An 18,149-nucleotide genomic window follows, 5' to 3' on the forward strand; every position below is an offset into this window, starting at 1 on the left:
TTCAGTCACCTTAAAGGGCAACTATTAATATCCAGGTTCATACGCGATGCATTTTTGGTTTCTACTAGAAAATGTTTATATGTGTTTCACATAATTTTTCTTATAACGTCTGTGGTATAAGACTGTATTTACCCAACAGGCAATAAAAGAAAAAAATAGCCAAAAAATAGCAAGAAATTAGCAAAAAGTACAAAACAAAGCAAACAAGACTTGGAAAAAGTGCTCAGAAATATTATAATAATTCTGTAACATAATTTTAAATATGTAACTATGATAATTCTGAATACACTTTTTTCCCTGAGGGTTATTCCTATATTTAAATTATTATTATTTATTTATTTATTTTTTTATATATAAATCTACATATTTCTTTTAATTTCACTAAATATCCCACTCTAAACTTTGAAGCTTTTATGTGTCTTAAAAAAGGCAGTTGCTAACAAAAGGATAAAGGAGACAACAGAACGTCATCGGTGCTGCGCCTTATGTTAGCTTTTTACTTCTTTGTACTTCCAAAATTCTAAAAGTGGTGTTCATTTGTGAAGAACAGAGCTTGTTTTCTGTCATAATCCAAAATCCAATGGAAAATTGCCAATTACTTTATGGCAAGGGAACCAGGGTGACGTTAACTTCTGCATTAGCCTACAGAAACACTCTGTTCAGAATGGTCTTCATCCTGATGTTTTAGTTCACTGAGATTAAAAAGGACAAGCAAAACAGGTCCCATTTAAATTAGTATTCTCTGCTTTTTTTCTGTTATATGTGAGCTGCTGTGCTCATGATGGATCACAGCTCAGCTCTCTCTGCTGTATATCTTTGTGTTTGTCACATTGTTTCGAATGATTCATAGTCAGTCTATTTTCTTTTAATGGCCCATCGTTTAGTGGGATCGTGATGGCAGTCCTTTTTTGTTTGTGTGGTCACCCAACTATCATCTCTTCTTGGAACTTGGAACAGAAATGCGAGTCACAGTGACAATGACAAAAAGCAGCAATGCCACAAAAATGAGGTCGTAAAAACAGACTGAAAACTGTGATAAAAGATAAAAGAAAACAAAGGCAGTTTAGAAAAATCTAAACTTTTCAACTGTTCTGTGTGCTTAGAGTTTACAGCCATGCCAACAGCTTGGTGAGGCAGTGCATAACGTTACACACAACAAGGCTTTGAGCTAGCAGAGATTCACTATATTCTGGACATAAAATTCACTTTGCTGCCTGAATGCATGCACACACAGGCTTGACTACATGCCTTGTCAAAAGGGGAGGGTCTTACAAGTCAAAAGAAGTTTGACTAGCAGCTTTTGGACTAATTATTTGAAAGAAATTGTGAAAAAACTACCAAGAGACATGTTGTAAAAATGCTAATATGATATGTTTTAAACGTGCAAACGTAACATATCTGTGGTTGGCAGAAATATATAATGCCAACATTTACTTGTGGTGACTGGGTTGTGTGCCAACATCATGACAGCTGAGAGTCACAATCTGAGTAGGATTTTAACATTCAAACTGATGGTTGATAAAAAAAAATATTACAGCTATAAAGATGAAAGTCATGAAAATAAATATATATTGTCCTAAAATCAATTTGTGTATCCACACTGTGTCACAATAGTAACTCAGGGGTCATTATCCTTGTCCCAACCTCTTTATTTTCACAAGATGAAAGTGAATGAAATGAGTCATGCTTTCCATTACTACATTTATAAATAGACTGCCTCTAATGTGCTCCAAATTTCTCATGCCCTACAAGTGATCATTTACAATGATAATCTTTTGCGCTCATGCAGAAAAGAAGTGCAATTTCACTTCATGGCAAAGTTCTGTTACATAAGATCTGATCTCCGTATCTGCCACAAATGCTTCCAAAATGTGTCTTAAATGCGTAATGATAGGACTCAGTTGTAAGTGGTCATTAACATTTCATTACACGTCATGTCTTTCATCTCTCATGGCGACAGCGCCGCAGAGCTATTACATAAGAGACTCTTATCTCATGTGACTGTCACACTCAGGAACATGTTTCGAGGGTAGAGTTTTGGGCAAAGGGCTGCAGGTGCAGAGGATCGTTCCCTGTCTCCTCATCAGCAATCAGCGACCTTTGTGGCATTTGTTGTAGAGGAGGAGGCCTTTAGCCATAAGCATCATGAATGCAAGAAATTTGTAAAAAGTACAGGAAAGTAACTGAAAATTAGCAATACAAAAAACCCCACCCAAACAAAAAAGCAAAAAAAGAAAATTGTAAAGACAAACAAAATAGGAAATTACCTGAAAAATTCTGCTTAAAAAATTATAGTAATTCTGTAGAAATAATTTTTAAAATGAAATTATGATAATTCTTTATAAATAGTTCTCTGGACATTAAAAAAAAATCTTCTAATTTCTTGTAATTTGCAGGACACTTCCAGCCAAGTTGCTCATTGCCTTTCCCCCCCATGTTTTTGAAAGAAATCAAACCAATATGCAGGTGCTGAGCATCACTCATCACTCAGCATCAGCATCTCGTCATCAGCAATCAGTGACCTTTGTAGCATTTGTCAGAGAGGAAGAGGCCTTTAATCTCAGTTTAGCCATAAGCAGCATGAATGTATTTCCTGCTTAGTCAAACGGCTGCCATCTTGTCTCAGAAAAGACAAGTCTATAGGGGATTGAAGTCAAAGGACACCCTCCTCCTGAGACATATCTGAGCTGTCACTCCCGTCTACAGCTCTGGGCTGAAGAGCTTCAACTCACTCTCTGTTAGAGCCGACACTGTGGGACTCCACGATACCGCTCTGCAGATGTGCCACATGCTGCATAATTCTCACTAATGCAGCTTTTAATGCCACATATCCCTGCGAGTTGAGCAACTTCAGATTGCCAGATTTTTTATTACAGCTGTCCATCAGGAATGTATAATGGGGTCCATGCACACCTACACATGCGCAGAGCCTTTCACTGTACTCAGCGGGACACCCCTATCCCACATCACCACCCCCAAAAATATTGTTACTGTTTAATGCATTCAACACCGCCCAGCACACGGGGGCTTTTAGAGATATCAAATCTAAATCCACTTGTCAAGGGGCAGTGAAACAACAACGTCTTATCTTCTAAAGCATTGTAATTGAGACAAGTCTGAGGCATGGGCCTTCATTAGTTGATTGGCTGGTCGCCAGTGAGAGAGAGAGAGAGACATAAAGAATGTCTTCAAAGGCAAGGCGGGGTGTCCGACTTAACGAGCGTGTCATTTTATTTCACCAGCCTTAACATCAAGCATATCCACATCATAACAGAATAATTAGCTCGTCAGTGTGGGCCGCAGCATCACAGGGACGGCAGCTTAATGGAGCAACGGCGGAGTGCTTGTGCTGCTCCGTCAGAGCGATGTCGTACCTCTTTGCTGATGAAGGAGCTCAGCAGAGTAACAATGGACCAGAAGAAAATGCCACAGCTCAGGATGACCTTTCTGTTGAAGCGGTCGCCCAGGTAACCGAAGATGGGAGCTGCCACCATGAAGCTGCAGATGAAGACTGAAAAGGGAGAAAAGGAAAAGAGAAAATGTTACTGCGGATGTATCGACAGAAAATGACTGTGAATGATGTAGACCAGGGCTCGCACAATATCAGGGTGTCACTACATGATTATCGATTATTGTGTCCAAAAGAGTGAATGAAAACATTATTATCACGATATCTACAGAAATGTTTCAATAATAACATTGATATGACATCAGTAAAATTAAGCTTAAAATGTGTTTATTATGCATGTTATGTGTCTCTTTATTTTGGAAAACGAATTACAGTAAAAGTGACATTAAAAGTGCTGGCTGTTATTTGCATCAATCACTGAACTCAACCTCATATTATTTGTATAAAAGAGAGAAAGACAGACAGAAAGGGTCCCATTCTCATTCTGAAGACATCATATACCCCCACTTTTGCAGTGATTTTGGCATAAGATAGCAGCCATGGCTGTATGATACGCCGCCAGGCAGCGTCAGTTAAGAACGCAGCCGTAAAGAGGCGTTCATGGTGTCATGATACGACGCCGGACTGCCATATTCCAACTGACACGGCAACATAAATGCAGCTTAACAGAACCTATCACGTCCAGCAAACTCCAGAATTTCATGCAGGAGTTCGGAGTTCACTTCCCGTCTGAATGTGATGTTTTTGTTCTTTTTTGGTGTTTAAATCTAACTAACCATGCCTTCACTGCCTAATCCTAAGCATGTGCTTTTGTTGACGTCCTGGCATTGGTTGCCATGTGCTTTTGTAGCATAATTCCACCATGTGCAATTTGGGATGAGAACATGTTAACACAAGCTTAAGAGACATTCATGTTTTGTTCTAAGACATAAAATACGCCAGTAATTACCCCAAAGATGAGACCAAAATTACTAATATGACTCCTTTAACTTTCACTCTGAAGCAAAATTCAGCCTTTCCACTTGAAATAAATAATGATTCTACTATTTTGGTTCTTATCTATATCAACCAGTATGAACATGTTTATCCACATTGTCAGGTCCTAATCGCTACCCCAATGTAAGCATATGTTTTTCAGTCCTGGTATTGCATGGATTTACAGTATATTGTGTTTCTCGTTTGCACTTTGCCATCAAAATAATTGGAACTGAGACAAAGTATTTCAGCTTTCAGGTCCACTTATTATTAAGCCAATGCCTGTCCAGATTGACTGTGTGATACCAGGCAGCCAGAGACACAGTGAAGGACTGCCAGAGGACACCTCTGTTCAACTCAAACCAATTAGGGTTCCATTATACTTCACCTACACTTACAACAAGAAACCTGGCAAAGGAATATTAAATAGAGATGATAAAGCACTGGGAAATGTCACAGAAAAAGGCGATGTGGGTCGTAAAGGATTCAATTTGTGAAAAGCGAGGGGGAGAGTTGGACAAATGTAGTACGATAACTGTCGGTAAAGCTCCAGTTTGGAAAGTGGCCAAATACAGAAGCTCTTAAAAAAGACAAAGTGAGAGAAAAGTGGGCAAGATTGAGATTTTATGTTGTCAATTTGTTGGGATTAAAAAGAAAAGACAAGGCAAACATGTCACTGCTGGAGTTACAATTAAACTGACAAGATGCGGGGAGATTACTAGCATCTCACACCAGCACCAGAGGACCATGTTTGCCGTAAATAATTCCTACATCTTAATTTCTACAACCAAACTTATGTCCCAGAGAAAGGAACACAAGTGCTTTAAAGTGTGTTCCCCTAATTGCCCCACTGCTGACTGGACAGCTACTCCTCATTCTCCTTTAGGCTTTTAGTCAATATTTATGAGGACCCAAACAGACCTGAATTTTTAATGCTCTCAAAGGGAGTTTTGCGTCTTTGCAGAGGGGAAAGGGCAGAGATGTTACTCTTGACAGCAGCAGCAGCAGCAGTGAGGGGAGCTGGGGAGGCAGGCGGGAGTGTTTTGACACATCATCAGCATAAACATACAGAAGAGGAGGGGAGGAGAGGAGATGAGAGAGAGAAGAGAGGAGGGGGGAGTTATATAAGACAGCTGCTGAGGCCAACCAACAGAATAAGGGACAATAATCAGATTATGGCATAACTGTAGTTTTGAACATGTGTGATATGATGGCATGAAAAAAAAGAAAAAGATGTCCTTTTGTAACTATATTTTGCAGGAAGACTTAAAATAGTGGTATAGCAAACATTTGTTGCAGGTGTAAGTCAGTGATGCACATTTATCAGATCATTGCATGTGATCAATTGGCCAATTAATTATCTGAGCTCCAGAAATTAATATTCTGTGAAGATAACCAATAAGATGCACTGTAAGAAGATTGTATCATTAGATAATCAAATCAGAACACCATTTCCCCATTCATTTCCCAGTGACACTTAGATACTCTGTCCATTTCAATGGACGGCCATACTTATTGGAAAAAGGGGACATGGCTCTACTGCTGTCTACTCTGGATGATGTTGAACACTGTGATTGGCTTACAGACATCCAGTCAAATAAGTTTTTGCATTTGGGTGAAGTCAGATGACGAGAATTATAGATCTAGACATCCTAGAAAGGTTATGTCCATTGGAATGGACGAGGGATCTGAATGGGTTAAGATGTAAATTAATCACACAATGATATATGGAAAGTTAGTTAGTTAGTTAGTTTATCATGTAGTTGTATATTTATTTATGTGTATTTCAAAATATCTATGGTATTATAAAATATTAGAAGTAATACAATATAAATGATTTTTTTATACGTGAAACAGCCATACTGGTGAAATACATTTATCCCCAGCACGACTTCACTGTGTCATTTTGAGAAACCAAAAAAAAATCTCATTTCAGAGAGCGAAATGTAATCTAAAATCTAATTCAAATCTAATTTGAATTATTATTAATAAATGAATCAATTACAGTTTGGGTTTTCACAGGTGCTGGAATGACATTATCTGCTCATTACAGTAATGAGTCTCTCCTACCTCAGTATAGTTCTTGCCTGCGTTTGTTTACCTCCTCCAACTCCTCTCTCTCTTTTTCTGCAGCCTCCATCGTGAGCATTTATGTAGCTAAGTGCTGCAGGTCTGTTGTGTAATGCTAAATGACACTGATGACTGCTCAGTGCAGGTCCGGCCCTCTAAAGAGCTTTAGCGGCTAACCCTGCAGCCACAGTATGACTGGGGAAACCATGGGAACACACACACACGCACGCACGCACGTACACACACGCACAGAGAAGGGTGTTCTGCAGTGCGAACTGGAGATAAGATGGGGGAGCGGTCCACTATCACCCACCACCAGCTGGTTCGTGGGTCCTAAAAGCCAGGAATCATTACTCACGCTGTTTCGCAGCTTGTCAAAAATACATATCTTTATGTCATTATCTGGCCTATTTGAAGTCATTAGCAGGGCCACACATCACCATCTCCTTTTCTGTGCCCTTTTTCATGTAATTTTGTGATTTGTTTGCATTTTCTTAAGGCTCATTATCACCTCTTTGCAGTGTCAGCACATGGGAACGGAGTCAGGTCTTGATAGTGTGCATGCACTTATTTAGCAATAACCTTGCTGTGTATTTAACCTTGCTGCTTTCTGTGCAAGAGAAGGGAGCCTCCTGTTTATATTGCTTTAATATCCTGTGTGATTAGTGTGAGCCTCAGTAAGCAAAACTAAGGAGAAAGAGATAACACTCCTTAGTCTCCTTGGTAAAAACAGAACTTGGCAAAAACAAATGTCTATAAAAAGCATTTTTTAGTTTTACTTTAGTTAAAACATGCAGGTGTGATGTCGACTGAGCGACCCAACAGGGCACAAGTGTCAGGTAAACATTTTGCCAAGATGCTGCTTTGAACTGACAGAATAATGATAAGATGTGTTGCTGCCACAAACAAATTTGACAAGAGCCATGGAGAAATGCTGTCAGGTTGTTTATTTGAAGGGAAGCAGGTACACCCTTCCACAGAATCAGGCTGCTGCAATTTCTTTCTAATCAAATTCCTTTCATCAGAGTCGGAACTGACCTCCTGCGGTGCTCCACAGATTTGGATCGAGAGAGGTACTCTTTGACCTAAATTATAGATGCACAAGAGAATAAAATATCTGAAGTAGATCTGTGTAGAATGACAATCATACATAATATAAAAGTCCTGCAAACTCACAATAAAACCTGCTGTTGTAACTAGCAATACAGTATTATATAGAGTCACAAAGGAGATACCTGCTCCTTCTCATTTAAGTCAAATCAAAAGAAATGGTGTCATTTTGATGTAATTAATCTAACGTTAGACGATATATATTAGCAGATTATACACACGTGCTGCCACATGCAACCTTTATTTGGGCTCATCTGCTCCCAGGAAATGCCCTGTCACTACAAACACTGCCTCTAAAACGACCCCACTGTTCTCCTGTCAGTCTTCTCTGAAAACTGCAGACTTTCAAAGGCTCAAGTGAAGAGATCTGTCATGCTAAGACACAATGATTTCCTCCTGTGAGTGCAGATCATTTTGAGGGCTCTGGCATGTAATGTTCAGAATATTTGGACATGAGACTGTATCATGTTATTTATGGGATTTATTGAAGAAGTTTGAAAAGGCATTGTGTGTTTACTGGATGTTATGAACGCACAACCCAAGCACCAGAATACATGTTGCCATTGTATCTTTCTACATAAAAATGTTACATTTGTACTTTTATTATGTAATGGATACTGCGGTGTGGTTAAGAAAAGTTTGTTTGGCTACAAAGATACGGTTTTGGTGGAACAATCAATTAAAACAACAACAAAAACATTTTTCATGACCCTGTTCCCACTGGAAACACAGCAATTCCACAGCAATCACAAAATTTGTTGGCTAAAAATGCATCCACAGTTTGGTAAAAAAACAAAACAAAAAAAAAAACACTCATATTTGGTAGCTGAAACAAGTCACTAAAAACAACCACATTTGGTGGCTAAAAGCTGCTGGCATTGCAGCAACAGGTTGCCAAAAACACCCATATTTGGGGGTCCAAAATACGTCAATACTTGGTGGTTGAAAAGCTGCTCGAAATGCAGTGAAAGGCTCACGAATAACACCCACATCCGGTGACTAAAAAGTGCCGTAAATGTAGTGACAGGTCACAAGAAACTCTTTTGGTGGCTGAAAAGCTTCTAGAAATTCCTCAGTGACTCGTGACAAAAAAGCTGTTTTTGTTTTTTTGTTTGTTGGTCTCAAACAGTGGTCTGCAGCTTCACCATCCCCTTCACCTACTGATGACAAAGTCACTTCAGAAACGTTGATACGATGCGTATGAAACGTACATATGCAACATATCCATGACTTGCAGAAACACACAATGCCAACACTTTCTTCTGGGCTGGAATACAGCATGATGGCATCATTAGAAAGAATTGACTCAGTGAAGAGAAACTATGTGTGTTCAATCTATTCCAAGACTCTGTAGGGAGGACACACAAACCATGACTAACAATAAGTCCTCACAGATGTCAGGTCACACCCAAAACACTCAGGGAACTGATTGAAAAAGCTTTATTCGCAACTCATTCTGAGGAGGAAATGTCTAGGGTCTGTTGAAAAGGTAGTTCGTTAGAAACGTAATGAATAGAACAGCTCTATTGACATACAGTAAACTGCTCCTCAATATGAAACATGCTTAAAATGCTGCACATCCTCACAAGTCACATTCCTGCGCTGACCACCATTGTCTCTTTGTTTGGTCTTGTTTATTTGGAGGAACACCACAAGTCCTCATGTCTGTGTGATCTCCACCATGCCATCTGAGATAAGCCCTGGCTATTCGCCACAGATGGCAATCTCTCATAAATGAAGTGCATATGTAACAAATATGCAGCAGGAAAGCCCAAACAGACAGCAACAGACGCACTCTGTGGATGTTTACACCGCAGGCCAAAGGGGAGGAAAAGTCTTCATAAACTCTTTGATAAAACAATGGACAGCTTTGACTATTTTTTTAGACCGTAGCGTCAGAATGTGTTTTTATTACTGCACTCAAAATGATTTGCATCTAAGAATGGTAAAACCTGAGATGATTTTTTCAGACTTGTGGAAAGAAAATGTCTGAAATACACATTAGGGTTAATTTTAGTTCAAATTTGTGCTCTAAACATGTATGCAAAAAGTGTATATTTAATTGGATAACACATAGTTTATATATCTAAACATGCAATTACAGAAAACTTGTAATACAAAAAATAATATGAATGTAAGTAATCAACTGGGGAAGCTTTGACAGTATTTTTGTTCTGGAAATGTACTGAAATCAAGGGATACATAATCAGAAAATTTGGAATAATAAAAACTATTGTCTTTATGAAAGTAATTAAAAGGGGAAGTTTCATGGTGACATCTATTATATTATATTATATTATATTATATTATATTATATTATATTTATTATATTATATATTATACAATAGTCTTATTTTTTGTCGAAAAATATTTTTAATTCAGACTTTTAAAGGCTTATTTCTCAAAATAGTTTATTTTCATTCTCTGGGCCAAAATTCTGCACCTAAATACACCTACCTTCCCAGTTTTATTTTTATCTATTTTTTGAATGGTTTTATAGGTGTGATTTTTCATATCCTGATTCAAAGAGCATTTTAAACCTAAAACAAGGGCAACATTTGATTTTTTTTTGGGCTGTTGACAATATTTTTCTTACGGAAATGTGTAATTCCATGCATATTTAATAACATAATGCCTTATTTGGATATTTAAACATAAAAGTTCAGAAATCTTGTGATATTAAAAGTACAAATGTTAATGTAAGTAATCAACTGGGGAAATTTCATGATGATATCTTTTAGTTAAAAATTCTACTCAAAACTCTATTCATTGGGGGTGTGACATTTGATGGATCAGATGAGATTCCTTTATGAATTATTATTATTTATTGCAGATAAATCAAACCTTTTTTTAATCAGGCAGGATACTCCTGAGGTAATTACTTTTAATTCTGATAATTAAAGTTTTCACTGTTGTTACTGTGATCGCCATCAGTGATCTGTCTGAGGGACGTGACTCAACCGTAGACGAGAAAACAACTTAAACAAACCCTACAGTCTCAGCTCTGCCCGGCATCATGCCTTTATTATTCAGCTTATATAACACGTTTCCAGCTATTAGCTCAACAAACACGAATTCCTTTTCTTCTTTAAACCATTGTTTATCTCATAACCGGCTCCTCTCAGGCTGTGAGTAATTGTCAATTCCACACCGGTGGCACAAGTTAAGAAAACAAGTTGTGCGGTTAATTTAAAGTAAGGGCATTTGTGACTTAATTTTTATGTATTGTCATTACAATGCTGCAAAAAGCCATGTGGTGAAAATGGAGACGATTCGCTGTAACCTTACTGAGCTGTTTGAACAATTAAGGTCGTTTATGTATTAATGTCACCTCGTCTGACTGCAGGGGCGCCTTTGAGGCCAGTCTGGTGGAAGTGGTTCTGTATTTTAAAGGCGCCACAGTGAAGATAAATTAATCATGATTCCTTCTGAACTATTTCATTCTCTTTGTAGCCAGAGCAAAAAAGTCATTTGAACTCTCCGTGTACTTCTGACAGAATCCACAACAGCAGTCCAATGAATAATCCCACAGTGAATTCTGATTTTGGTCTGATATGTGCTTCAGATGGGAGTGTCAAACCAGTTCAGATGTTGTTCAAATTCCAAACAGGATGCTGAGCATATTTCTCACAGTATCTCAGTGTGCAAATTACATCAATTACCTGAGTCTTAGCACATTCCAGCAGAGGACAAAGGCTGTGTGAGAAGTCTAAAAACAGACACAATTACTGGTATAGTGGACACAATGGAGTCAGGTTTGACATTACTGTGTTGTCAGTGGGATGTTAGATGCAGGTGAATCATGCTGTATGTGTCCGCTGGTTAACTCGTTCTCTTAACTCGTGGATTAGCAACAACCATTCATACCAACATGTAGCCTGACATGCTTAACATAGCCAAATTGAAACTACATAAGATTAAATTTAAAAAAGCCCCCCAAATTTTTAAAAAAAAAAAAAAGTTGTATATCACACTAAAGGCCAACATTGTGTTATGTGTTACGCCTCTTTTGCTTCTTTCATTGATCTTGCTTTGATTTAATTTCACCTTCTATTTATTTTTATCACATATTATGGCTGTTATTTCTTAAACTTATTTTATGGTTTTTATGTGTTTTTACTGTTTTGACTTTTGTTGTTTAATATTTTAAATATTTATATTTATATTTATATTTATATTTATATTTATATTTATATTTATATTTATATTTATATTTCTTTTATTTGTTTTTCCACCTCTGGCCTGTCTTCAACTTATTTCCCATATTATGTTATCCATGTGATGTATAATGATTTCATTTTCGTTTAATGTATTTATTCATTTTTATATTCATAAATATATATATTTCTATATATTGTTAGATTTAAAGTTTTCGCACTTTCACATGTAAAGCACTTTTGTGCATTCTATATTATTATTATTATTATTATTATTATGGAACACTGACTGGAGCATTATGCTGCTATGTAAAAAAACAAAGAATACATAATAAGGTGACTGTTGTAGCCCTACTATGGAATCTCTGTATAAAATGGGCTAATGAGATGAACAGTATAGGGGCCAAAATACAGATGAGATTCTCACCGGTACTTTGAAGTAATGATCAGTACAGTACAGTGAATGAGTCAATGAGTATTGACTGAATCATGAATCATCCTTTATTATCTTTTATCATCAGTCTCATAGTGAATTGGTAGCAAAGCCTTTTATCACTGAAGCATTATACTCTAAAAGTGAATTTAAATTGGTCTAATTATGCTTCTTCATGGTTCAGTTAGATCTGACGTTAGATTTTTTTATTTTCTCTTTATGAGAGATTTTACAGTAAAATAAATTGCACACAGACATAAATTACCCAAAATATGGTGCAGTGGAGCCTTTACGGAGCGAGTAATGACACTGAACGTAACTCAAAAACCGAATACAAAGCAGCACCCCCACTAGCAAACCCCCCTAACACACACACACACTTTCCTCCTGCCATACACACACAGAGGGAGACAAGAAACACCGGACGTCCAGATCTCCCTTTGATTGGCCAGCAGAACAATACCTCCTGAGATGAGTCACCCGCTATGAATCAACGCCACCGTGAATAGAGCCTCAGGAGGAGACGCACGTATGTTGAGTGTGTGTGATTGATATTCACTGAGCCTGTATGGATACATTTCCCTATGAAACACTAGTTTCCCCTGAAGAGAGCACCTGTGAGGCTCTACATCCGGCCGTGGGATACCAGCAGCTCATTTCATCCTTTTTTTTTTATAAACAAAAAGGCATTGAGACACTTGTGTACGGAATAGTTCACATTAAGGTGACTGACAGTGATTGGAAATGTGGAAATGAAAGGCACCTTATTCCCCCCAAAATACACAGAAAGTATTTTTGCTGCCCCCTTGAAGCTGCTACCTCTGAGATTAGACTTTTGAAGTAAATATAATTTGTCACACATTCAAGTGCTCCAGCTTGAAAATAAAATCCTTTCATATATAATACAGCAATCAGGCAGCCCAGAGCTACTTCATGCTGCAGTGGCAAAATGCAAAATAGAGGATTTCAGGGACAAATGGAAATGAAAAACCTCAGGATGTTCATCAGAGGTAAAATGGTAACATTCGAGAGTATTTGTTACCTGCATGAAATGCAAAGCAATAATTATGTATGTTTCCATCCATAAATCCATAATTATATATATGTCAATATATATATATATATATCTTCCTATGTCTGCCACTGACGTTCTGTGATACCGCAAACAACGCCACAATGTCAACAAATGCACATGGTTAGAATTAGAAAACAAAGGCATGTGTGGTTAGGTTTAGAAAAAAAACATCATGGTTTGGCTCCACATTCATACAGGAAGTGAACACCGGCTCCCACATGAAAGTCTATGTCAGTGTGATTGACAATTTCAGAATGACAACAGGCTGCCAATTTGTAAGTGCCAGAAACTGCGGTTTGTCTAATGGCCACTTGAGGCTGGCTCCAGGACCAAGTTGATCCCCATGGATCTCTACCTTCTTAAAGCCAGATGTCATCAATTTGGAGTCCCTTAATTCTTGCTCTCCTGTCATCTTTTTTTGCAATATGGGTATTTCCTACTGTAGCTGAAGTCATCCATGCAAGCTGTGAAACCTGACAGTCAGGACAGACAGTCTAACAGAGGGACAGCAGTTCGAGGAATTCAAATGTCCCTCAGCTGCCAGAGACAGAATTAGAGGAATAGGAGAAGCAGATCATATCTGCAGGTCTGTACATGTCTGCAGGCTAGGCGTTGTTTTTCGGTGCCATTTACAGCACTGTCAAGTGCCACTTTGACTTGTTCACTGTGGACAAGGTGTGTGTCTAGGTGTCAGCGCTCAGACATGCCGCTTCCATAAATACAACTTCCCTCTTCAGTGTCTTTTGTGCCTCTGCCCTTTTTGTCATTACAAGGTTATCTGCTTTCTGCAACTGGAGGCTTTACTGTGGATGAGTGATGTCTGTTAGTCAGTGAAAACAGTTTTGTAACTTCTTGTTTTGGCTCACTCAGGAGAATGTCTAGGCCAATATCATCTCTGTTATCATTCTGATTAAATAATCAATTTATATCGCTTCGCATGATGATATTGATTCACAACAAAAGAGTCAATTGCAGAAGTTACTCAAATAGCTTGAAAAATAAATAGTTGAACGCACTGAAGGGGAGAACAATTCAGTCAAAAACTATGTGAGATTTTTCTGTTGGTGATACAATGACAAAATAAATCTGTCATTTAAGTCAGTTTAAAGTTAAAGTGAACTTTATTGCCAATTTTGTAGGGCACAGGACTTAGAAAAAGAACAAAGAACAAAAGAATAGAAAAGGAAAGGTATACAAAGTAGGTCAGTACTAACTAAGAGTAATAAAACTGCAGTTAAAACTTTAAGAATAAATGGGAAGTAAGCGATTATTTCTGTTTTCACCCACAGGATGAGTAATTGGTGGATAAAGTGAAAGCTGTAAAAAAATACAATGTGAGAACCACCCTTGTCATTATGCTTAAGGTTACCAGCTCACACACTGTGTAAAAGCCACTGGCAATGTTTTGGAAATACAACAAGTAACCCAACCCTATACACCGCTGTCAAGGATCTCATCACACACAGAATGTCAAGCATTCCAGCCACATAACCCTTCACATTAAAGGAACATAAAACCACATAGTCTATTACATAAAAGTCCCACTCTGCAGCAGATGGCAGAGATGCAGGGGTTACAGACATCAAAAGACACCAAATGAATGAATCTGTCTGTGATATTGGACTGCCACTACTGTGTATTTGGCATGAGCTGCTGGCTGATACATCTTTGACAACACCGCCCACTGAATCTGTGGCAAAACAAGACTCTGCTTCTTAACAGGGTGAACCTTTCATAATAAAAGTGCTAATACAAACTAGAAACTTTTTTTGGCACTTGTGGTGTTAAAGCCTGCTGTCTGTCCTGATTCTTCAGCTGATCGTGAAGAAGCACACGGAAGAGCACCTAAAGTTTTCCACTGGGACATGTGAAGCAACGCCTTGTGAATTTCTGATTTACAGCTAGAGGAATCCTCTTTGTTTCCAAGAAGGAAGAGACAGTGTGTACCAGTTTAAAGTCCCTAAACTCCCTGAATGAAAACTTTTTTGCGTGCATGATTTTTAAATCTTTGGTGCAAGCTTTGTCTTTGCAAGATCATTGAGTATTCTATTTAGGTTCAGGTTGGCATTAAATTTGATAACCAGGATAATGCAAATGTGCAATTCCAGGAATACAGAGGCTGAAATGGCATGATTAAGGTCTCTGCACAACAACTTTGTATTTTTTTTCCAACATTCACGTCGCACCAATCAAGTTTATGCACTGACTTCAAAACCTTTGTCCATCATCAAAGTTTTTTATAAGTTTAATTTTCTGCGTTTTTTTTTTTGTTGCATCTGTCAAAAAAGTTGATAGACCAATAAACGGAGAAGAAAATGCAAAATGCATCACAACCTGCGAGACACATACCTCTGTAACAAGAGATAGGAAAATGGCAAAATAAGGAAACCATGATGCAAAAGAAGTGGAAATATATGGATACAATGTCGGTCCACAAGAAAGAGAAAGTAGCCTTAACCTATCTAGCATCAACACAAAAACGGGAAATGATGACACTTGTAGCTGAGTGCAATTTGACAGTCACACAGTATCATTCATACTAAGCTAACCACAGTGCCAAATACAAGACGTGGGCAGAGATCTGCAATAGCTGGGGAGGCATCTCCAGTAGAGAGAAGCAAGGGAACATATGTGTCTTTTCATTTTGTCACATATTGTGATTTTCTGCAACGAATAAAGGAATAAAATGCATCAAACTCAATATGCAAGGTTTCTATGCATGAAGATTCTCGTAGGATGTGTTCATAAAAAAAATGTATACAAAAAATACAGACTAGGGGTTCAAAGGCCTTACATTTACTGCTGTGCACACTTACTAGCATTTATTTGTTTAAGAGATTGCAGCCTGGAGGGTTGCACCGTCTCTGGTGTATTCTGTTTAACACAGCATTAAATCTAATGCTGTTTACTGGAGTTCTGGGTCTCATAAAAGGATCCATATGGAGCAGAGCATTTTATTCTTCTCTCCTGCTTGCTATGATATTCAGATGGAAAAGAATGAGAGAAAATCAATATTCATTACTACAAAGGTTGGGGTTAGATGTTACAATTATTTTATTGAAATTATATTGCTACTGACTGAAAACAGCAAACAGAATGTACAACAACAGAAAGCTGAATAAGGAAACAAAGAGCAGTATCTTCCTTTTATCACCAACTAATCAACGGTGACCGGTGCATCTTGGCAACAGTGTGTTGTGTTTTCTATCAGGTGTGCAGTGCTGGTGGGAGTGGCAGCTTTGTTTCTCCTTTCTCTTATGATTAATGGGACTGCCTGTGTGGGGTGTGACACATAACTTTGGTTTGAGTCGGACACCAGAGCCGGCCAACGCGTCTCTAACACTCTCATACATCACATCTCTGCCTCCTGGATTGCCCTTCACGCAGCGCCCCGAACATTTCTGCATTCCTTGAATTTCTGATCACCTTTAACTCTCCCCGAAACCCCTCTGTTCAGACTTCACCAGTGTTGGATTACCGGTGCTTTTTGACAAATGCCACATGCAGCCTGGGAAATACCCGTGCAGCACTCTACTGTCAAACTCAGCAGCTAATTCCTGCAGAAGCTGCCATCAAGTGCTACCAAATGCCAACTTAAATCCCTTTTCTTTAATTCAATCTTGCAGCTACTCTGAGAGCTGATAGCTTGTCACTGCAGCTGCACTACCTGCTCAGTGTGAGAGCTGCAGCTGGGGAGAATTACACGCTGCTACAAATACCAGGCGGGCTGGAAAGTGTGCACTGAAACATCATCTTTTGTTCATTACCCGTGCATACTGTAAGCAAACACATGTGGTAAGAATAAAGGACGGTGCTCGCGTATGCACTAAAAACAAGAAATAGTAGTGAGATTTGCATTTAGTAAAGTTCCAGAGGGCGATCCAGGCTGCGGCATTAATAAAAACATGCAGTTATTTTTTCCCAGGGATATTTTCCTGTGGCTGGTGACATGGCACCGAGCTGAGATCCAGCAGAGAGAGTGAGGAGTTTTTCTTTCCTTCAGTAACTACAGGAGCAGCCAGCTTAATGACAAGCTCTGGCTGAAATGACAGAGAGCCCCTCTTGTCTGTGTTTGTCTGTCCTACCCTTGTTATTGGTACTAATGGGATATGAATACTAGGACTAAATAACACATACAGACACAAATTGCCTTCACATCCACACACTCTTTTAAATGACGACCAAGCACTGCACTTACAGTTTATTTCCACGTCTGTGAAAACATGGATGCTTCACACATCTTCCTCCCGGCAGCACAGACGTACAAGTGTACAAGTTTCTACACAATTTCAAGATGAAAACCAAAGACTAGTGCCACCAATTTAGTATCTGACCAAATGTCTCGCTTTCTGTCCCAGAGTTATGACATTGAGTGATGACTGGAAATTGTTTGCGCAAAACATTATATCAGTTCATCTTTGACCGTTTGGATATATAGTGTCATCACTTCATCATTTTATCTTCTTAGACATTTGTGTCAAAATTTGCTATAATTAGCCTGTGCCTATTAGCCTTAAGTTATTGCCAAAAACATGTTTTGTGAGGTTGTTTAGGTGGTTGAGTCTGGACTTTTATGCCAAATTTGAGGAAATTCAGACTCAAAGTCACAGTGAACTTGATGTTTGACCACAAAATTCTTATCAATTAATTCTTGAGTCAAAGTGGATGTTGGTGCCAAATTTGGGGAAATTCCCCTGGGACCTTCTTGAGACATTGCAATTAAGAGAATAAGATGGACGCAAGGTCACTGTGACCTTGACCTTTGACCACCAAATTCTAATCAGCCCATCCAGATGTCAAAGTGGAAGTTTGTGCCATATTTCAGGACATTCCTTCAAGGCCTTCTTGAGAAATCAATAGAATGAGACAGATGCAAAATAAGAGTTACCTTTACCTTTGACTTTTACAATATATTGAGTT

General features: G+C 38.4%; 1 protein-coding gene across 3 annotated transcripts in view; it reads right to left on the reverse strand.

The window, feature by feature from the left end:
• Positions 1-18,149, reverse strand: part of spns2 (SPNS lysolipid transporter 2, sphingosine-1-phosphate) — a 104,801-nt gene that overhangs the window by 41,983 nt on the left and 44,669 nt on the right. For 2 of the 3 annotated variants that reach the window (XM_042499776.2, XM_042499777.2), the window contains one exon: positions 3,375-3,511. In XM_042499776.2, coding sequence (XP_042355710.1) covers positions 3,375-3,511 — 137 coding nt within the window. Of the gene's footprint in view, positions 1-3,374; positions 3,512-6,454; positions 6,592-18,149 lie in introns of those variants that run through there. The other variant, XM_088088932.1, reaches the window with a different exon arrangement.

This window comes from Plectropomus leopardus, chromosome 15 (assembly GCF_026936395.1).
Source record: "Plectropomus leopardus strain MGB_pleo_1.0 chromosome 15, ASM2693639v1, whole genome shotgun sequence".
Taxonomy (NCBI): Eukaryota; Metazoa; Chordata; class Actinopteri; order Perciformes; family Serranidae; genus Plectropomus; species Plectropomus leopardus.